Consider the following 22444-nt stretch of genomic DNA (forward strand, 5'->3'; position numbering starts at 1 on the left):
GCAGGACCGGGGCAGGGGATGAGTGGGCCGTCAGATTCGAGAAGCAGCCAATGTCTACTTCCAAGACGGAAAAGAGAGAAAGAAAAAGGGTTTCAAGGCATAGCAGGAAGAGGTTTTTTTAAAGAATTGTCAAGAACATTTAACAACTGCTCAGGAAATATTTAGAGGGCTGGCTGGTGTGAATCAGAGCACCTACAGGAAAGGTAGAGCTGTGACAGCTTAAAAGATCTGGAAGGATGCATGAGGTGCAGACAGGACCAAGCACAGGGACAATGATCTGGGAAGGTTCCAAGCAGTTTTAAAACTCGGACCGCAAATGGGACGCGCTCTGGGGTCGGGGTAGAGAGTAGTGGGGGCTGCTTCTGGAAGGGTGAGTCCTAGATGCCACCTAAGGAGCGGAGACTGTACCTGAAAGGGCTGGGGAGGGCTCCGGGCAGGACAGAGGAAGCCTCATGCCTGACAGCTACACGCTGGCACTTGACGTCTGCCTCTATGAGGATTAAATCATGAGCTGTTGCGGCTGCTGACCTTCAACACCCCCTGAAAGGAGCTCAGGGTGGAGAGCAGGAAGGAGGCCCTCTGTGCTCTGGGAAAAACTGGCAGAACAGGTCTTCAGATAGTTAGATATTTTCAGGAGAAGATTTTTATGAGCCAAATTCCTGCATCTCCTCGTATCTAGAAAAGCACTAAAATCCTTCACGGTGACGTCTGCCCCTCGTGACTCGCAGCCACCTTCTGCCAAAGTGTGTGTTTGCTGCACGTCCCCCCTTCACCAAAACCACATCTATATGGACCTCCGCCCACTTCTTCGGAGCAGCTTCTCAGTGCTATCTGAGAGGCTGTCTCCCGGGCTATAGTCCTCATTTTGGCCCCAATAACATTTGTCACGTTGTGCTTTTTGTTTCTCAGTCGACACGCCCACCGGAGTGCAGTGCGCAGTCACTAAGCAACCACAGGAAGCTCAGAGTTCCCACCCGCAGTGTGGGCGCCCGCGGTGAAACGTCCGCCTGGCCCAAGACCGTGAGAGCGATCGAGGTGCTGTCCTTGCTGCCGAGCCCGTGCTGCTCTTGCACCAGCTCCCAGCGTGCCCAGAACCCAGTCCCTTCCCTGCCAGTATCTCCCATCGCTTTTCCTACCATACAGCGTGTGGCAAATATACTGAGTGTTTAAGTAACTTACATATAAAGGTGAATAATAATTAGATATTTACGGATGTGAGTGTCTGCAGTATTGGTGAGAAGACTGATGACCCCAACGAGAACATGACTCAGAAGATGAGGATGGGGCTTCCCTGGTGGCGCAGCGGTTGAGAATCTGCCTGCCAATGCAGGGGACACGGGTTCGAGCCCTGCTCTGGGAAGATCCCACATGCTGTGGAGCAACTGGGCCCGTGAGCCACAATTACTGAGCCTGCGCGTCTGGAGCCTGTGCTCCGCAACAAGAGAGGCCGCGACAGTGAGAGGCCCGCGCACCGCGATGAAGAGTGGCCCCCACTTGCTGCAACTAGAGAAAGCCCTCGCACAGAAATGAAGACCCAACACAGCCAAAAATAAATAAATAAATAAACCCAAAGTTTAAAAAGAAAAGATTAGGAGACCCTGAGACCCTGCACACACCCCAATCTTGTCAGCAACCCCACCCTTGGGAAGTATTGTCATAAAACTCCTCATCAAATCCTCCTGGGTTGGGACACATAAAAAAAAAAGAAGGTGAGGATGCCGATTTGATGCTCAGGGCCGTGGAATGGCTGAAAGCAGGGCTGGACGACTGCAAAACAATGCTGAGGCGCATAGGCTGCTGAGAGTCGTCTTAGAAAGTGAAGTGTCAACACGCCACGATTTAAAATTTAAGACCTTTTAAAACTGAGGTATATGTAACCGTTTCTCTGGAAGATGGGTTGGATGGCGGCATACAGACACCCGTCTGGATCAAAGAGCCCAGGGGAGACGTTTTAGATTTTCTCCCTAAACTGTAACTGTGATATTCCAGTATAAGTACACTCATAAAGCACATATATTGATTACTGCAACATGGACATATTTTATGTGGTCAGCGTTCAACATATCCCACCAGAATGCATCAGAGAAGACAAGGGGTCTTGGGTGGAGGGGGTCACATAGGCAATGTCTTCTCTTGTCTTTAGAAAACGTTAAACATTTTTACAGAATAAGACTTTGTCATTTGCTAATAGCCGTGTTGCCTGAGGAAGGCAGGCAGCGTTTGCTATCTAGACGCTGGGTGACTATTATACCTCAGTTCCTTGACTTTGCCAGCACACAGTTTATTTAAAACAATTTTTGTATAATGTAAAAAAAGATTTTACAGCAGTTTCAAACCTATAGTAGAGTTGCAGGTATAATACGAAGAACTTGTTTCCCCTGAAGCATCTGCGGATGAGTTGCCGCCCTGATGCCCTGGGGGTTGTGCATTTCCTACAAACAAGGCCTCTCTACAAACCCACAACAGCACCATCAAACTCAGGAAATCAACACTGATGCACGACTATGGCCTAATCCTCAGACCCCTTTTGGGTTTGGCCAATTGTCCCAGTAACGTCTTTTATAGCAAAGGTCGCAGTTCTGAAGCACAGCGCTGCATTCGGGAGACCGGGGACCACACCTCCCACCCTGTCCCAGGCCAGCACCACACAGGGACTCACTCTATTCTTTGCTTTCCACGCTGGCGACTTTCCTCTCTGACACCCAGAAACTCGATATTCTTACTGATTTGATCAAATGTAAACCATTTTCCAGCACTCTGCCACCACCTCCTCCCCCTGCGGGGGCTCCCACTCCCCACAGCAGGCTGCCCTTTTGGGTCCACGCCCTCCTTACAATTCTCAGGCTCCGACTTCCCACGAGCAGGAGTTCCCTGCATGGACGCCTCCTCACTCTGCCCAGGTCCTGACACCCCACCCAGGGTTCCCTTGTCACCTGGCTGAGGTGTAGTCACCCATGACTCTTCTGGGCAGAAGCCTGCTTTGTCCTGCCCCAGCCAAAGGCTTCAGGACTGAACGGGTGACCAAGGGAAGGGAATGGGGAGGGAAAGGAAGGGAGGAGGGGGGAAAAGAAGGAGAGGAGAGGGAAGGAAGGGAAGAGGATGGGAGGGAGGGAGAAGGAGGGGAGGGTAAGGGAGGGGGGGAGGGAGGGAGGGGAGGGGAGGGGGAAGGGGAGGGAAGGGGAGGGGAGAGGGAAGGGGAGGGGAGGGGAGAGGAGGGGGAGGGGAGAGGGAAGGGGAGGGAAGGGGAGGGGAGAGGGAAGGGGAGGGGAGGGGAGAGGAGGGGGAGGGGAGGGGGAAGGGGAGGGAAGGGGAGGGGAGGGGAGAGGGAAGGGGAGGGGAGAGGGAAGGGGAGGGAAGGAAGGAGGAGAAACAGAATAGGATGAGAAAAGATGAGGAAGAGCTGGTTTAAAACTTCAACATCCAGTGGATATCTTAAAGTGTATACATGTGTTTCTGGAAGAGGGTAGATTTCAGCGGGGCTTTTACATTCTGTCTCTCCATAATACTGATTAAAAATAGTATATATTACCATTCTAAGTGGAAACAAGTAATAAAAACTTAAAACCCTTGTCAACATAGCTTAACATATGTACTAAAAGATTACGTCTAATGGTAGATGTTATTCTGTGTGCATGGATTCTTATATTCATGTCCATTTTGTCTCACTACCTATGGACTGACAGCTACAAAGTATAAAATAGATGGCTTTAAAAAATGTGTTTAGGGTGCTGTATTATCACTCAACAACTGTCTAACACCATCTAATACCTTCTTCTAGGAAAAAAAATTAGTGGGAGCAAAAGCAGATATAACATTTAGCCAGAGGTCTCTGCCCATTTTTCTTTGAATGTGACTATTTCAAGTACACAATTCTACTTTATCTCCATTAAGGGAAAAAAGCTGCTGACTTAGTTGACCCCATGTTTCCTGAAGATAGCACTTTGTAAGGAGTTTTTCTCCTTTTTCTAATTCATTTTTCAAATTTTGTGTTGTTGGATAACATTGAAGAAGACAGCTACTGCCCCACGTTTGATTTATAACCCCAATCACATTGTTCTTCTCTTATTTTTCACACTGGGGGAGCCCCAAGAAGCATCTGGGAATTGGGAGAGAATGAACACCTCCCCTCGTGAATTTCTCTTAGCCCATAGTAACTACCCAGGGCCACTTCCGTGATGAGACAACTGGGAAGATAAGGAAACTGGTCCAGGGAGTCAGAATTTCAAAGAAAATTTGTCAATCATGCTAATAATTTCAGGGCATATGTTTTAAATGTATAGTATTGACTAAGAAAATACGTCTACTTTAATTTCTAGAAGGGAAGAAGACTGGTATAGGAGACAGACTTTTTCTAAAGCTAAACCAACACTTACTTAATCCTATTCTCAACAATTACTAGAGATAAGCCATAATGGAAAGGAATATATTAAAAAAAAGAATGTACATATATATATATATATATGTATAGCTGAGTCACTTTGCTGTACAGCAGAAATTAACACAACATTGTAAATCAACTATACTCCAATTAAAAAGTAAATTAAAGAAACACAATCACTAGAGACCTTTTCCATCCACAAAAGTCTTTGTTTCTCTTTGTAGGCATCACACACTTACTGAACTCCTGAAGTGCATGGAGTGCAGAGGGCACAGGATCGGGACCAGCCACAATTCACACGACTCCGTGTAGTAGCTCCCATTCTTCTAAGCGTGATGAGCTGACGTGCGTTGAATGTGACATTATGCGTTCTGTGCGCTTACATACGAACACTCCTCACTGCAGTGCCGTGTTGGCTGGTTCATTATTAGCGTGCGAATCTCCTGGTGGGAGCACGAGTGGCTCAGACCACTGTCTTCTTTCATTGTCTCACCTGTTTTGAAGCTGGACAACTGGGGTTCATAACAACAGCAGAGCTCATGAGGGTCAAGTGTGACTTTAATCTTTCTTTTCCACCTTTTCCTCAGTGAGTCTTCAGGTTTGCTTCTTTTGTTCTTTCTCCGTGTCCAATGTACTGAGCACAGAGAACTCTGAATGACCAGCCGCTGTATTAACCAGGAGAAGGACGGCACTGGCAGAGACACGGGCTTGGTCAGATGGTTTGGGGTCTGGTACCAACTCTGCTATAACTAGCTGGTGGTTTGGCTGTGTCACTGAGCTCTGTGCCCGGTTTCCTCAACAGTGAATCAGTGCAAGTGAAGTTACCATCACCACCATCCTTTTTGTGATAATATTCTTTCTTCCTCACAAGAACCCATGTTGAAGTCACTGTCAGGAAGCACTGACAATACCAACCATCTTCCTGGAGCATCAAAGAAAGATTAATTTACAGCTAGCAGAATAAGTGATAAATATCCTCACGTCGTAGAAGATAATTCATGTATGGTATAATGGGAAGACTTTATTAATATGACCACTGCTTTACTCCACTGTGCTGGATAGCTGGGAATTAACTACAAGCAGAGTCAAAATACTCTTAGAGATGAGTATAAAAAGTATTGTGGATTCATGAGTGTCCAGGGATGGATCCTTGAGACTGAAACATTTCCACCTCTCTCACAGCTCCCTCTGCCTACTTAAGCTTTGGTTAGTTCATGATAACCAAGTGGGCAGCTTGTAAGCGGGACCAAGAAACAAGAAATTACCTTTGACAATCCAGTGCATCGCTACCAGGACATCATAACCTGGTCACCTGTGGGCCAGATGTGGCCTGCAAATGTTTTATTTAGCCAAAAGGAAAATGTTTCGAATTTTAGTTGGTTTCCAACATTTAGAAATCAGATGTTTATATAAAAATACAGATTCTGGGGCTTTCCTGGTGGCGCAGTGGTTGAGAATCTGCCTGCCAATGCAGAGGACACGGGTTCGAGCCCTGGTCTGGGAAGATCCCACATGCCGCGGAGCAACTAGGCCCGTGAGCCACAACTACTGAGCCTGCGCCTCTGGAGCCTGTGCTCCGCAACAAGAGAGGCCGCGACAGTGAGAGGCCCGCGCACCGCGATGAAGACTGGCCCCCGCTCGCCGCAACTGGAGAAAGCCCTCGCACAGAAACGAAGACCCAACACAGCCAAAATAAATAAATAAATTTAAAAAAAACAGTGAATTCTGAACTTGGGTTTAAATACCGGAGATAACAGTTTCTGAAAGGGGACAACTGACTGGGGCCAAGCAGTGTCTGTTCTCGCCTGTGTCCCCCCGCCGCTCCCCATTATAATACACGAAGTGGGGTTCACTCATTCACATCCCTTCCTTCCCCACTAAGCCTTGCGTTTGCCCACGTTCTCTTAAACAGCGAGGTTTGGGAGCAGAAGAGATGCCTGGCTACAGAAGCACCTGGTTTTCCCTTATTCCTGTTCTTCTCCATTAGCATCAGTAATTAAGTTTGCGATCAGTTCTTTTTATGTCTCCTTGTCTAAAATGGAAACTTTTGTTAAGAGCTAGCTAGACATTTCCAATCTAATTCTTGTAATTCGTTTGTGCTAGGCAATAAGATAATGTTCCCTGGATTTAAAAAAAAGTCACCTACTATTGAAACATGGGTAGAGGACATGGATGGATATTTTACTGTTGATCAAAATATGCCAGCAGTGTTTGTTTAAGAAGCGGATTCCTTTAGTCCAGAAGAAATGCTCCCTTACGTGCATCTAAAACACTAAATTTTCACCAGTAACCACTAAGTGGAAAAACAAAATTGGTATTTTCCAAGTGTCTTTTTTTTTTTTAAGATTTATTTATTTATTATTTATTTATTGATTGATTGCTATGTTGGGTCTTCGTTTCTGTGCGAGGGCCTTCTCCAGTTGCGGCGAGCGGGGGCCACTCTTCATCGCGGTGCGCGGGCCTCTCACTATCGCGGCCTCTCTTGTTGCGGAGCACAGGCTCCAGACGCGCAGGCTCAGTAGTTGTGGCTCACGGGCCCAGTTGCTCCGCGGCATGTGGGATCTTCCCAGACCAGGGCTCGAACCCGTGTCCCCTGCATTAGCAGGCAGATTCTCAATCACTGCGCCACCAGGGAAGCCCCCAAGTGTCTTTTTTGAAAAGTGATCCAGATTATGAAATCAGGCTCTGACACAACGAAAGAGCAGTCAAATCCTACCTAAGGCATTGTGAAGTGAGGCAAAGGCAGCAAAGTACAACTTACTGTAGACGGCCAGGGCACGAAGCGCTAGGGCTCACTGGCTACGGGAGGGTCTGTGAAAGAGACGCCACACCCCCTTACCTGGCCACCATCATGTTTCCAAAAAAGACAACCCAGTATCTCTAGCCAAATACTACATTTTGACTTCACTGATCCAACAGATTTGGTGATGACTTGGAATGTACGTTAGGATCTCTCAATGTGTTCAGTTTTTCATTATTCAAATAAGCACCACTGTATGTGGCCAGAGACCCCAGGTGTCTGGAGAAGGTGTCAAATCTGCCTGGATCCTGGGATGGTCCCTCAAGTTGCTCTATCGGGTCGGCATTGGAAAAGAACCACCAGAGATTCCTACTAGGGCAAGGATTCTAGAACATCTAGTCCCCGAAAGCCACAGGGACCCTCCTGAGACATCTCTTACTGGTTAGCTAGTCTCCCCCTGGAGAGCTCCCGGGACGGAAGCTTTAGGGGTCACCGTGTGTACACACGTCACACCTGCAGTTACAGCCACATCATGATGCTCCCAACTCCTCTGGCTTTTCCTTTGTATGAAGATGAAACATTGTTCCCTGAACTTTACCCACAGGCCCCAGGGCTTCCCTCTGAAGCAAAAGAGGAGAAACACGTAAAGTCTGCCAGAAGGTCTATATTCAGTTAGAAAATTCATTTAGGCCAATCTCCTAAACATATGATTTTAAATGGCATATTACATTATTTTTATTGCTTTTGACCATCTTTCTTTGTTTACAACATTTCTGTCTAAAAAAATTAACTCAGTGTTCATAGTGTTCTGCATCTTGTAAGCATACAAAAGTATGCGTGTGTGATGGCAGGAGATAATGTTTTAAAAGAATATTTTGGTTTTCTAGATCACGTGAGGTAGCATTTATGGCACCCTACAAGGGCATGTGAATTAGCTTCTTTTCTAGGAAGTTCTAAGGTATAACTGTGACTTTCAGCTCAGTCTATATTGGCCCCAAAGTGTAGCATTTTGATGTCAATTTTATTTATCCCTTCAAAAACTATTAATACTTGTTTGTTGAGGACCCGCTGTATGCAGGCAATGGTCTAGAAACTGGGATCAAAGTGGTGGGTAATACAAAGTTCCTGCCACACAGAGCTGACATCCCTGGGTGAGACGGGCACTGAAAACACATGAGTATCAGCAGCAGGTGTGAGATGCGCTGACCAGCACCTGGGGGGCGGGGGAGGGGGCACTGGGCGTGTCAGCCGGCAGCTGTGCAGGAAGTGGGGGCGGAGCGCTTTCACAGCTCTGCTCCCTCGGGCCTTGGGCTGGGTCTCCAGGCCTCCAGAACACACCGGGCGCATGTCAGAGCCCCGGCACATTGCTGGCGCTCGGTGAATGTTCATGTATCAATATTCAGGCTGTTATGAGGCTGCTCTGCAGATGCCAATCAAACAGGCCCTGCCTTGGTGAGCTTGGCGCCTAGAAGTGAGGGGTAGAAGATACAAAAGATGAGAGAGGCAAAAAATGCTCTCAGAGCCCCGAGGAGGGAGGGGGTGTGATTATAGGAAGTTCACGGGTTGGACCTTGGAGGTTGTGTAAGATATTTAACAGGCCTCGAAGGTTTAGGTAGAGAGCTTTATAGGTACTGAAATGACAGAAAAACCTAAGCCATTTATTCCAGCAGTGGCCCTAAAAGAAGGGCAGCAGTGGTTCTGAAGGTTTGGTTAATTTCATGGACGTTGAAGGTGATTAATAAAAGGCTGTAACTTTTACCTGCGTTTCCTAACTTACATTATGCACATTTCGTATTCATCAAAATAGTCTTATTGCCTTCTTTGATTCAACTGAAAAGCACATGCTATACTTCTGAACTTTTAATGCTAATAAGACATCATTTTTATCTGTTTTGTATTAGCTCCTTTAACATTTCACTTGGAAACTGGTTGTGCTGCTAAGTGTTTGAAATGCTATAACCCAGGAATAATGCTCTACAGGTGGGGTAAGTATGGTGGGACCAGGCTGAGGACAGCCTTGAATGCTATTTGAAGGAGCCATTTGATTTTTCCATCTGCCAGTCAACTGGTCAATCATTCCCCTTTCACCTATTTTCTGTCTATCTGCCCTGGGTCCTGAGACAAAAAGGATTTAAGGCAGATAGGAAAGATATAAATGCATAGATAAAAATAAGCACAAAAAGAGTGGATGAGAAAAGCAGAACAATGTAAAAATAAAGACAAAAAAAAAAAAAAAAGAGAGAGAGACAGAGAGAAATCCAGGAAAACAGCTAGAGTAACAAATGTGTGCTGTAAAGACCTACCCACATGGGCTATAAATTTCACTCTAAGCTTTCTGGCAGCCAACACAAGTCTTATGGACTTGATGCACAGCCCATAAGATCAACACAGGTACTTATTTTGGAGATTAACCCTTTAGCAGATGTGTGAAAGAAAAGGCCTTCTGGGAAATCCTTCTGCTGGATTTTCCAGGTTACTATTTGATGGTGTTCTGCTAATAATTTTGCCCAAACAGGGACACTTCTGAGAGTGAAGGGAGGGACACTAACGACAGTGGCCTGGCCTCCACTGGCCTTCGGGAGGCATCACTCCAGGCTCTTGTGGGGAAACTGGGGCACATGCTTACGCCATCGACTCAGTTCTTCTTTCGAAACTTACAAAAAATACCTTGGTAAACATTTTGTTAAATCTCCAGCAGTCTGTCTCCTTTTTTGCCAGTGGCCTGTTCTTGGATTATCAACGTGGCACCTCCTAGGAACTCTTTGAGGATATTTCCAGTGAGACAGCAGTAAACAGAAGTGATCGTGCGAATGTTTCTCCTGGGGTTGGTTTCTGTTTCTGATGTTCAGTCTGAGGCCTCCCTTTCACGTTTCTTTTGTGTCTCAGTGATCTCTGGTTGGCTGCTGCCATGTGGCAGGGAGGGTCCTGTTCGGGAGTGCACCCCCTCGCGGTGGTTACAGACGCTACGATGCTGATGCCGGCTCCCAGGGTGAGCAGGGGCCCAGTGATGCCGGGTCCTGATGGTGGGCGGGGGCCCAGTGATGCCAGGTCCCGGGGGTGGGCAGAGGCAGCAGTGAGCTGCCGTCCTTAGCGCTTGGGCTCCTTGTCTTTGAGGCCACTCAAGGCACAGCCCCACTTCCTGCTCCGGCCAGCGTCCACTCCAGGAGACCCCCACGGCCAAGCGTCTCTTTAACTGTCCAGGGCAAATACGTCAGCCCACAGCTGTTGGAGCAGGGGGTGGGCGTCCCCTCTCAGCCCCTTAAATGAGGCTATCTTAGTCCACGATGACCTTCAGCTCCCATCCTTTGTCGCCTCCGATCTGATCTGAATTCTGGGAAAACAAACTTTATTTTTAAGTTTTTGGTAACCGTGTCTTTCACCAATCGTGCCACATATCCTAGTCGTTGGCTTTCATTTTCAATGTGGTCCATTTATATTTATTTTTCAAAAATCCTTCCACGTCTTGTTCCATTGATGGTCTCCTTTTCGGTGGCCCAGGGGAGTCATTTATGTTTTACTGTTACGTTTCTTCTACCATTTTACTTAGAAAAGAGAGAAATGTATGTGCCCAGGAAGACATTCGGCAGAGAAATAATCTTTAGGAAGTAGGACCTGGTACTCGGGAGGGAAGTGGACTGGTCAGAGGGAGACCCTGAAGGTAGGCTGGCAAGTAAAGGCTGTTACCGCCTAGAGCTAGGGTGCAGGAGGAAAGCAGTGGATGGGTCTAGGGGCACTGCTGTTGCATCAAATAACATTATCTATTTTTCATGGACATTTCAAGCAGCACACTACCAGGATATGACCTCCATTTTGCAGAAAAGTTTGCTGGCACCAGGCACCGGCCCAGTTCAGACACTTGCTGGGTGACAGGGAAGTGCTACCCGGGAAAGTGAGAAGTTCTGTTCCTTCGGTTGTTAGCGGGGAGCAATAGGGCTCCTACGGAGGGTATGCTTGGGGGCTTGGCAGCGTCTCCTGACGAGTATAGCACCTTCCGAAGCACCTGTGTAAGGATGCTCGGGAGATCACCTGCCTCGAGAATCCCTCTCCTTGTTCTTGGAAACTGCAACCTCAAAGGGAGTAGCTCCAAATGTTGGAGAGATTGAACAGATGGTCTCACTCTCAGACACACAAGCAATGCTCCAAGGAGTTTCAAACCCAGTTCCAAACATTCACCTGGACAAACCCACAATTAAAAAGGGCAGCCCAGGTTAATGCCTTGGAAACTTGGATTAAGAGATGTCTAGAGGATTAGGTAGTTTACAGAACCAAACCATTTGTTTTCCCCTTTCACATCCTGTTGTTGAGACTTGCTATCAGCCTACATGTTTGAAGCTAATTAACAGACTTTCCTCAATGATGCAGAGTATTTATTATTAACATTAATTTATTATATTCTTTATAATGATAAATGTTATATATCGTTAGCATTATGTTATTATTATTATTATTTAGCTTTGAGGCTCCTCATTTATAGTTGGATGTGAGTGATTTGAAATAACCTGAATAGAAGCAGCATATATAATTCCTACGTTGGGTCAGGACACAGGGGACACCTGCTTAGCTGTACACTGTAGGAGTGTGAACCAGTGTTACCCCAGGTCTCTCCGGAGGGATCTGGGTCTCTCTTTCCCCCCATCCAAAAGATGCCCGACAGACAGAGCTGTCCTTCAGTCGGGAGTTCTGGGCAGCAGCCTTCCCTCGGGAGACCTCCTGTGGTGGCGTCACGACTGGAGCCGTTTCTGTTCCTTCCAGCCACGGGGTCTCCACGAATGTTCCTTCACAAATGCACATTTCTGTTCTCTGAAATGATGTGTTGTCTCTTCCACCTCCCCGACCACAATGCTTTCAGACGGTAGCTCCCTGTAAGAAAATGTGCTTTACTTCATTCTGCAGGACAAGGTGAGCTCAGGATGGACCTCAACCTCCAAATATGTCCCACGTCAGACAGTTTCCTCACGAGGGGCGTACTCACTTCTTTCAGGGGATGGCACCACACGTGACAGGTGCGTGGCACGTGGGCATCCCTCCCCCCTCACTGCTGCACGAGGCACATGTGACGCATCAGTTGTTGACGACATTCTTTCTCACCAAACCTGGACCTGCCCTCTGAATTCTTCTCATCCACTGTGCCACGGCCAGCAGCTTCCGGTCAAGGGGAGCTGGGCTGCGAGACTGACTCTGATTTTCCACCCGGCCTTCTCCGCTGCTCCATTACGAGCAAGACTCCAGGTGCACTCACGTGGCGCAGACGCACAGCCGTGTGCGTTTTCCCACTTAATTATGGTTCGCAAGGGCAGGATGCGGCCGGGGCAGCCGGCAGCAGTGGGTGTCTGAAGGGGTAAAGGCACAGAGGGGACCTGGCATGGAAAGAGGAAACATCAAAGAAAAGGGGAAAGTGTGGTTACTTCCTAACACTGCCAAGACCCAGCTGCGGGGGCCCCTTAGGCAGAGGCACCCCTGAAGTCACCAGCCGCTTCACTGCCACGCCTGCCCGATGGTTGGTTAATGCTCCGAGACTGCGGCAGCCATGCTCCCTTCTGGAACTTTCTACCCTGCTAGTGTAAGCGCAGACCCAGGGCTCCCAGCTCCAGCTTGTGAGGGATGAGGGCGTCTGTGCATTTGGAGGAACTAAGTAAGGGATGTGACTTAATTTCACGGAAGCTAACCCTCTGTAGCCTCAGCCCCAACCCTTGGATCCTGAGTTAGTAGCCAGTAAATATCTAAGACATTCTTAATTGATTGCTAAGGTGATGATGGTGGTGATGACAGCTGTGATCACATTAGTTAACATTTATAAAGCATTTGCTATGTATCAGATACCAGGCTAAGCTCTTTCCACGCATTCTCTTGATTAATCCTCCTGACTTGATGAGATAGTAGTTATTCCCGATTCGGATGAGGATTTAGCAAGCTTAACAAGCTTAAGCAAGCCCGAGTCACAGAGCCAGTAAGTGGCAGAGCCTTGAGTTCAGCCCAGGCCTTCCAACTCTGACTTCACTGCCCCGTCACCATGTTTTCCATGTTTCTTGACGGTGGCAAAGCTGGCAATGGTAGAGGCCCCCGGGAGAACTTAATAGTAAGGGCAGTAATCGGGACACAGTCATTCACTTTATTATCAGCTTGGGTCCTACTTTGTCTCAATTCGACTGCAAGGTGGAGAAGCCTGTCTTGATAAACTAGGCTGCTGCCGCGATGACCTTAAGAGCAGCTCCTACGTCAGGGTTTCACGGGGGGCGCGGGAGGCTCAGTCTGCAGCACGAGTCACTACTGCAGGCTGTTTCTCTCCTCACTCAGAATGGGAAGGAAATGTTCCAGTTCTCTCGTTTGTTCCAAGAAAAAGATGTTCATTTATTTATTTTTAAAAATATAAAAAATGTTTCAGATGAAGCTGCACACACCTGATTCACACACGGGGCCCGTTTTCCTGGTGGTGTTTAGATGTTTCCTGGTGTTAGGTGTTTTCCTGGTGGTGTTTAGATGTTTCCTGGTGTTAGATGTTTTCCTGGCGGTGTTTAGATGTTTCCCAGAAACAGGGATGGTGGAGTCCTCCTGACGAACTTATAGGGAAATGAATCGTGTTCCTGGGCTTCAGTCTGAAGAGCAAAGTCCACTTCTCTACACAGAGGCTGTGATCGTGAAAACTCAGAGTTCATGAACTGGGTGCTCTGACTCAGTTGTTCAGGGTCGAGTTTATTTTGGGAGGAGAAAACCCAACCACTTTTCACAGCTCCATGAAACATGAGGATTTATTTCGCCCGATGACCTGGAAGAATTCCTGGAGGAAACGGACACTGGAGCCATCTTCTTCCTCTAACACGTCAGAGTTACCTTCCAAAGACACTGTCTGCATCCCACTACTTTCCCAGGGGACCCTCTCCTGCCTTCTGGAATGTGGTAAAACCGTTAAGAATGGTCTCTGGCACACAGCCTACCGTGGCTGCCCTTGGTTCTGCGTCCCCGAGAAGAACAGCAATAGAGTTTTCTGTCCTCTCTTTCTTATCCGAGAAGGTGATACGGGTCTCGGGCGGGGGGAGTCGCTGTGGGTTGAGTTGTGTCCCCCCAAAGATGTGGTGAAGTCCTAACCCCCAGCGCCTGTGGACAAGACCCTATTTGGAAGAAACTGTAACCAATTATTTGTAAATGTGACCAAGGTAAGAGGAGGCCGCTCGGGGTTCGGGGGCCCCGTGACCAGTGTCCTTGCGAGGAGAGGCTCTGGACGCAGGCACAGGGAGGGGCCGCGGATGCAGACCCTCCCCCCTGCTTCCAGGAGGGACCAGCCCCGCAGCCCACAACCCGCTTTCAGACTCCGCCTCCGGGGCTGTGAGAGAATCAGTTTCTGTTGCTTTAGGCCACGCAGTCGCGGCAGCCCCAGGAAATACACAGAAGGTGAGTGCATTTCTCTTTAGCGATAAGATTGGGCTTTTCCAGGAATGGAGGGTGCGGGTCCCAGGCTTCTGACGCAGGCGACCCCAGCGGCTGAGGAGTCAAGCGTCCGTCCCAGGCGCCGGTCTCAGGGTGAACCCACAGTCACGGCCACGCTGCCAGCTCAACCCTCCTGGGAGGGGATAAAAATCAACCCTTGCCTGAGAGGAACCTTGGAGGATGTACGGGAGCTCATCAGGCAGGCAGAGGCAGAAGCATGGAACTGGGGAACACTGAGTTTAGGGAACTCTAAGCAGGTCTGTTTGTGATAAGAGTAAAAATTGCAAGGTGTCAGAAACGGCAATATGTTATCACAGAATAGTGAGTATAGTTCCCTGTTAGTTATCTATTTTAGGTAAAGTACTGTGTATATGTCAATCCCAATCTCCTAATTTATCACTTCCCCCCACGTTCCCCCTTTGGTAACCGTAAGTTTGATTTCGAGATCTGTGAGTCTGTTTCTGTTTTGTAAAGAATCTGAAAAAGAATGGATTCACTTTGCTGTACACCTGAAACTAACACAACATTGTAAATCAACGATACTCCAAAAAAAAAAAATGCATTTCAAAGGTTCAAAAAAAAAAAAGGGAATATGAACATCAAGTATTATATCATAAGAATGTACTTTTCAAATCGTAAGAAGCTGGACAAATATTAGGTATTTCTGTTACTCATCTCCCAGGATCATTGAGAGCAACTAAGCACGTAAAAAACGGCTTACTGGTATACCCCAGAATAGAGATGATTTCATTATAAAATGTTACATCATAATACAATCTTTTGGATGCAGCTGGCTTCACTGCCAGACCCCAGAGATCTGGAAAGGAACCTAAACCTCTATATTAAATAGGTAAGTGAGTTTCCACGAGGTTCTACTGAATATGGTTTACATGTGTCTCTCATGCAAGTATCTGGTGATCACCTAAAACCCATGCCGTTTAGATACAAATATTGACACAGATAGATGGGATCTGGTTACGTAATGAGTGGATATGAGCATTACAAACATTTCCGAGTCTTTACTTACCTATATGCTATTTTAATCTATGTTTAACAGTGTGTAAAGGTATAAAAATAATGTATGTATTTTTAAGTGGTCACATACTTAATAAAAATTACGAACTTGAAAATTATTAAAAAAATATAAAAGTGGCAAGCTTTGAGAAACCGCAGAAGAAATGTTAATGAAAAATTAGCGAAGAAAGTACATGATGATAAGACTAAATGAAATGCTACAGTGATGAGGAAGGACAAGACATACTACAGCAGCGTAACTGGACATTAAGAGAAAAACAATACACCAGAGGTCTAATTAAACAGAAGTGCCGACTGCAAGCAGTTGAGCTATAATCCACTACGACGGCGTTACAACACTGAGCACTACAGTGTAAGCTAAGGGGACAGATCCACATCAGATAAACCTACCAGAAACGATCATAATAGAAGGTCCACGGGAAGGCGGAAGAAGGACTAAGTTTATATGGGGCTGTCACAGTTTCACAGCTGCTATGATACCTAGCCCTTATGTACTAACGTGGTGTGGGCCTGCAGCTGCTCTGACTGGCCCTCTATTTCAGCTGGTTGGGGTCCACCTTGTCCTAGTTATTAAATCCTCTGACCATAATCTCTGCCCAAGCCGAATATTTGTAGTTCCCTTCATGACGGGCCAAACAATTTTGAGTGCGGGAGCACTCACAGATTTTCCTCTCCCTAACTGACCACAGAGAATCGTCCAGTTGCCCCTACATTTTCCCTCAGCCTAAAAAGGAGAGATTCTTGTTGTTGCTGTTATTCTGGTTGCATCTGAGAGGCAAAGTTAATATCCACAATAAAGTCCTGCAGGAGGAGGAGGAGAAGTTAAATGTTGGTCAAAGCCTTTCAACAGTCTCTCAGAGCAGCTTTGGGACATGAAAGAAATAAACAGGAGGGGACATGGAGTTTAATAAACGTTGCTGTGAGCTATACATTGGGGTCTACATTTATATCTACTGAGAAATGTGGGAAAATAAGATTATTTTTGGATCGTAATTCGGCCTCTTACACGCATGCATCCACGAGGCTGATCGCGATTCGCACGCCGCAAAGACCCCTCCACACGACTCCTCCTGCTCTCTCACTTTTCTTCTCACTTGCACTTTTGCCCCTCCTGGCTGCGTTTCACATTCTGACCCTACCCACACCTTTATCTGAAATGCTACTTCACGTGTGAAGCTTTCCTCAAGGCTTCTTCACCAACAAAACACCCCAAGCAATCCAACCGGGTGTGTAATCATTTCTCCTTTGAAATGTCATTAAACCCATCTTTGCATCCCTGACGGCTGTTACCCCCAGTGCCTGTGGTGTCGACTGGGTGTCCGCTCAGCTCTCCTCACCGCCGGATCAGGATGTGGTTTCAGGGGGCGCTAAGGCACTTGGCGCTGTAACTGTGTCCAAGCCGCAGCCCTAAACTGTAAAGTTGGCTGCTTCAGTCACCTCATCCATTCTGCGGTCTTTGTAAATTTACGTCTTTTTAGAAAATCCCTTTTTAAAAATGAGGTTTTGATTAGGTTTTAGGGGAGAGGTTGATTTGGGCATACAAGTTACACTAGCCAGAAAATAGGTTATTAATAGAAAAAATTTTAAAGAGCAGTTTTGTAGGAAAGAGGGCTAGTTTATGTTTATCTTAAGAGGCAACAGGCTAAATCTTTAAATAGGTTTTAAATGATTCAGAAAATCCTGAGGTGGCAACTCCATTATCAATTAAGAGTTAAGTTTCTTAATGAAATGGAGCAGGGGATGGAGATCAGATCAGATGGTCTCTGAGGTCTCCTATCCTTCAAATTCCATGACTCTGTTCCGTTACTAGTGGATCCAGGCATTTGTGGGGAGGGGCGCCCCAACCTTCTGAAGCTGAGATCACAGTGGTCTCAGGGGCTGAGTCATGTCTGTGACCTGGGATGGCCGTACGCGTTCTCTGCTTCTGTTTTCCTTCACAGTGACAACTGAGGACCTATCTCTTCACACAAAATATCCGCAGACCACACAATACAAGCAGCTTTATACAGAGAAAATGTCCTCAGACTGGCTGGGACACAAACATAAAAAGAAATGTTATCTCTCCCTCAGGACGGAACGCTTGCAGGATGGGAAATCTGCACGTGAACGACTGTTCAGTGATCTCCACGCACACTGTCCAAGGGGCCTCCCAACATGGGAGCCATTTTTACATCCACCACACGGACATGGGAGCTTCCTTGCCTGAACCCAGGGCCACAGATGTCCTGGAAGAACCTTTCAATTTCAACCCTGGGCTGGAGTCTGTGGAAACTGGACAACAGAAGGCTGCCGTCCTCAGAACGAGGCCATTCCCACTAAACTCTGGAGTGAGAAGACCCTGCAGAGCTTAGCAGGAGCTAAGGGAAGCAGAGAAAGAATTTGTTGATAGATAAGAGGCTGGGTTCTGTGAAAGATGACGATGGAGCAAATACTAGTGAACGTTAGTAAGAACCCAAGAACGAGATCCAAATCGTGACCGCCTCGGCCAGTTACAACATGGACCTTGAGGCCCCCAGCTTACTCTCTGCCTCATATTTAAACCTATTTAAACCTATTTCTGGTACGTGATGTCTGCCCTTGTTTAGAGACCTTCCTTGAGGGAAGTTCTGTCACCTTTCCCACCCAACCATTCTTTCTAGGACGTTCTGAAGTTCTTTAGATCGACTTCAATTTCCCCTTCTGTATCTTATCATGACCTTCCGCATTGTAAAGCCACTTCCTCCTTCGACAGGTAAGACTTCAGACTTCTGACCCTGCAGCTCCTGTCAGGCTGCTGTCTCTTTCCCCTAGTGGGTCTGCTCACCACATTTCCCAGTCTCTGAGCTCTATACACCTCTGCACTTCCCCAACGTGTAATATCATGAAGGTCCTGCCCTGGGGCAACAGGTCTTGCTGGCAAAAGAGTCTGGTAAGATGAGCTTCAAGGGGACTGGGGGCTAGTGCTGCATTTCAGAACCGCCCCCGACCCCCCAACACACAATTTTCTCCCATCCCATTATCCTAGGAGAATGTCTGGGACTGAGCTTGGTGAGGAGGGGCTGAGATTTTGGATGACAACGCTGATAAAAAGAGGCTGAGGTCCCGAACTACTGAGTGGCTATCAAAGGCTATCAAAGGCAGTCTGATAAAAATTCTTCATTCTTCACCCGGGACCATAGGATTCAATCGTACCTGGTGTCGGTCTGTCTCTGCCTGTAGTGTACTTTCACCCCTTGAGATTATCTCAGTAGATCAAGCTCTTCTCTGAGATGTATTTTGCTACAACCATATTTATTATTTCTTACCTTTCCGTGGGTTCCTATCTTATCTTTTCAAGACATGAGGACACGATGCAAAGATATTTCTTTGTGTCCACGATGGGACTTGGTCTACTATTTTGTATATGCTGACTGGTGTGATCAAGAACTTTCTAAAGTTTGGAATAAATTATCCATGAATTCGGTCATAGGAAAAGAATTTTTTTCCTGTCTGAATCTTCTTTTATATTATCCCAATCCTTACATATGCTTAAGAATTTTTGAAATTGTTTTATTACCTTTACAGATGGCCTATGTCCATCAGTGTGTAAGATACACATTTTTTTAAGGAAAATGTAGGTGAACTTTGAGATTAACCAGCACAGCATGTAGAAAGCACTCTGATAAGCTGCAACCCTTTATAAGATGCAAAATATCAGTAACACACCTGGCAGAGGTGACCCAGGAAGGCTGCTCCTGCGAGCCGACGTCCTCAGCTAGGCGGCCCTACCTGTCCTGGGATCGCGGAGCTCCTGCCGGGTCCCAGCGGCGCCTTAGAAAGAGGTGTCACTCGGTGGCAGAACTCACCTTCGCACTTGAGCAGGAAGAAGTCGGCGCTGGGGCTGAAAGAGGCGCTGAAGTAGGTGCAGTTGTCCACCAGGTCGCAGGACAGGCACTGCCTGTTGAAGTTGCCCACCGTGTTGGCGCTGCAGGGACAGGGAGCGGGCAGGGGGGTCACCAGGGGCGAGACCCTCAGCTCCCGGCCCCCACGTCCAGCACGCTGGCTTGTCTCCTGCGCGGCGATCGGGGGCGCCACCCTCCCACCTGTCCCCCCGCGGGGACGCCTCGAGCGCCGGCTCTGCTGTCACCCTCCCCCGGCGCCGTCCCTAAGGGCCCCCCCCCCCCAGGGGCGCCCAGCTCGGCTGCTTCCTGGGAGTCACGCAGGCCCAGGCGTGTCCTGAAAGGAGACTCGGGTGTGGGGATCACTTCCAGTGCCTCATCCCTCTGAGCAGGCGATTGGCACTTCAGGAACAGGAGCTACGTGTTCTGGGTCTTTCACTCCCCTCAGAGCGCCTGCCGCCGGGACAGGACAGGGCAGGGGCTCCAGAAACAGCAGTGGCGGGGGGCTCTGGCCGCTGCCACAGCCGGTGAGGAGGTGCCGGGGCGCTTCTTACTCCTGCAGGTGTCACCCAGGACCGCTCTGGTCAAGCACAGTTTCACGTCAAGAAGGCCTAACATGTGTTTCCAGAAGCTATAAGATACCGAGGCATCTTCCAATAAACCTGGAAGAAGCCCGGGTCTGAGTGTGTGGCGTGGGAAGGCTGCCAACGTGAAAGTGGTCTACGAGAGTGAAGACGCTTCAGGGGAGACAGGAGAGGCCAGAGAAAGCGCAGGCGGCCGGCCTCCATCGCCTTGGCTAATTTGGTGGCGGGACCGGTGGGATTATCCTGGCAGACAAGCACAGAGGAGCCGTCCGCAGAGGAGCAGACCTGTGACGGCGTGGACTTGCCGAGTCTCCTCTCCTCCGAAAGGCAGTGCCTCTCTCCCTAGTGCAGCCCTTACTCTCAGCAGAGGGGCCGGCGGACGGGAGGGCGGCCGTGCACCCCATGGGGCCTCTCCGACTCCCGGCGGTGGGAGAGGCGAGCCCGGCACCGGCTCTGTCCAGACCATGAGGGCCACACGCAGTAGCGGCCTCTTAGGTGGCCCTCGTGCGTGGGGCAGGAACCAGCTGCCCCCTCCTTCCCGTCTGGAGAGCAAAGGGGTGGAGGTGACAGTGCCTCACGTCCTCCTCCGCTTTACTGGCAGAAAGCTTCTCGGGAGAACCCCACTTCAGAAGCACAAGTTCTCCCCGGTGAGAACGGGAACTGGGGCGGGGGGCAGGTCACGGGGTTTATGCTGAAGGCGGACGGACCCTGGAAGACACCTTGTCCCCTGCAGGATGCAGAGGCCAGCCCTGCCCCGCCCCCTTCGAGACTTCGGAGCTCAGCCAGCGCCCACGTGGAGGAGCCCCGGGTAGTAGGGCCGACCCCACGCCAGTCCACCCGTACATTCCCAAACCCCAGTTCCCTCCTGCGAAATCCCGGCCCAGAGTGATCCTTCCAAGTTCAGCTTCGACTAAGGTGAAAGGAAGGACTGTCAGACGTCTACCGAGGGAGAGACTCAGTCTGGCAAAAGCAGAAAAATACGATAATGCCTCCAATCTGGGGGCCTCAGCATCTTCGGTTATTTCTCCCCAGACTGTATCACGTGGGCCGGGGCCTCTCTCTGCCGCCCCCCACGTACTGCTACGGGTGTGACTCTGGAACGCGAAGCCTCTGGCGGGAGACCGCCGTGCGCGGGGGCCGGGGGACGCACCTGTACAGCTGGCGTCTCCTCGGCAGGTCCTCCGTGCTGAGGAAGTAGCTGCAAAGACCAGCAGGTGCACGGCAGTTAGTTGGCTGCGGGGCAGGTGTGTTTCTGCGCGCCAGGCTCGGCCTCTGCAGGCCTCCCCGAGGACGCGCGGCTCGGGGCCCACAGAGAGAACGTTCCCGCCCGGGGCCAGCTCCACGCTGGACGCAAAGGCGGATCCCGTGACTCGGTGGCCGATGCCCGCCCGGGACCCCTGCGTGGGCACCCTGGCTCCCGCGGGGACTCCCCGCCTGCCTGAGCTGAACCCTAGCTCCTCGTGTCACTGACCGGACAGCCTGGAGTAAGGCACTTGACCTCTTCCAGTCCCGGCCCTACTTCTCTGAGAAGCGGGAAAGCAGTGAACCTGCACCAGGACAGGAGCGGCTGTCCGGAACGAGGCCAGGCCCACGACGCACTTGGGCTCACAGCGCCCTTGGGTCCCGCCTGGAGCCAGCAAAGGCTCAGCCAGCCCGCACGGCCACCGTCTCAGCCACAGGCCTGGCTGCAGCCCCGACGTCCTCACGGGGACCTCGAGACGCGGGACGTGGGGTGGTCGGGCGGGAATCCAAGGGCGCGCTTTCGTGGAGAAACTAGGGCCTCGGGGCGCTGCCCAAGAGAGAGAGTGCTGAGCACAGTGTGAGAGGAGGAGAACACAGAGAGGCGCCCGGGCTGGGGGCCGCACGCGCACTCACATCTTACTCCGCTTCTCGTCGTAGGACAGGATCTTGGTCGCGTCCCAGTCCCCAGAGGTGATGGACTGGATGTTGTCGTTGCTGCTGTTAGGCTGGAACACAGACGGGACACGGTGGGGGAGGGCTGGGCCCAGCCTCGCTTCTCGGCCCGGGGCCCTCGGGCACAGGCTGACCACCCTCGGGCCGCAGCCCCGCCCCTTCCCTGAGTGCCCGCCTGGAGGGGCAGCGCCCGTGGCTGCCCTGCGATCAACCAGCACCCAGACCGCCAGCAACTCCCACCGTGAGCTCCGCGTCTTAAGCGTCAGCGCTGCACACGCTGCCGCTACTGTTCCTTCACCACGTGTAAATCTGATCAGCGGGTCATTATCACAGGGGGACGAGCAGGGAGGAAAGAGAAGTATGGGGAAGTGGGTGAGACATGGCAAGGAAATACAGAAAGAATAAAGGAAGGATGGGAGGGAGGGAAGGTAGGAAAGAATGAAGGAAGGGAGGGAGGAAGGAGGGAGGGAGGGAGGAAAAAACCCCCTGGATCTTCGTCATTCTCCGCCATTCT

The 22444-nt window shown here is 49.4% G+C and overlaps 1 protein-coding gene across 1 annotated transcript in view; it reads right to left on the minus strand.

Moving 5' to 3' along the window:
- Window positions 1-22444, minus strand: part of DPP6 (dipeptidyl peptidase like 6) — a 586350-nt gene that overhangs the window by 60303 nt on the left and 503603 nt on the right. Inside the window, exons 14-16 of the mRNA XM_059932967.1 lie at window positions 21892-21983; window positions 21167-21214; window positions 19400-19518 (exon numbers count right to left, since the gene is read on the minus strand). Coding sequence (XP_059788950.1) covers window positions 19400-19518; window positions 21167-21214; window positions 21892-21983 — 259 coding nt within the window. The remainder of the gene's footprint in view (window positions 1-19399; window positions 19519-21166; window positions 21215-21891; window positions 21984-22444) is intronic.

Source organism: Balaenoptera ricei, chromosome 9, assembly GCF_028023285.1.
Source record: "Balaenoptera ricei isolate mBalRic1 chromosome 9, mBalRic1.hap2, whole genome shotgun sequence".
NCBI classification, from domain to species: domain Eukaryota; kingdom Metazoa; phylum Chordata; class Mammalia; order Artiodactyla; family Balaenopteridae; genus Balaenoptera; species Balaenoptera ricei.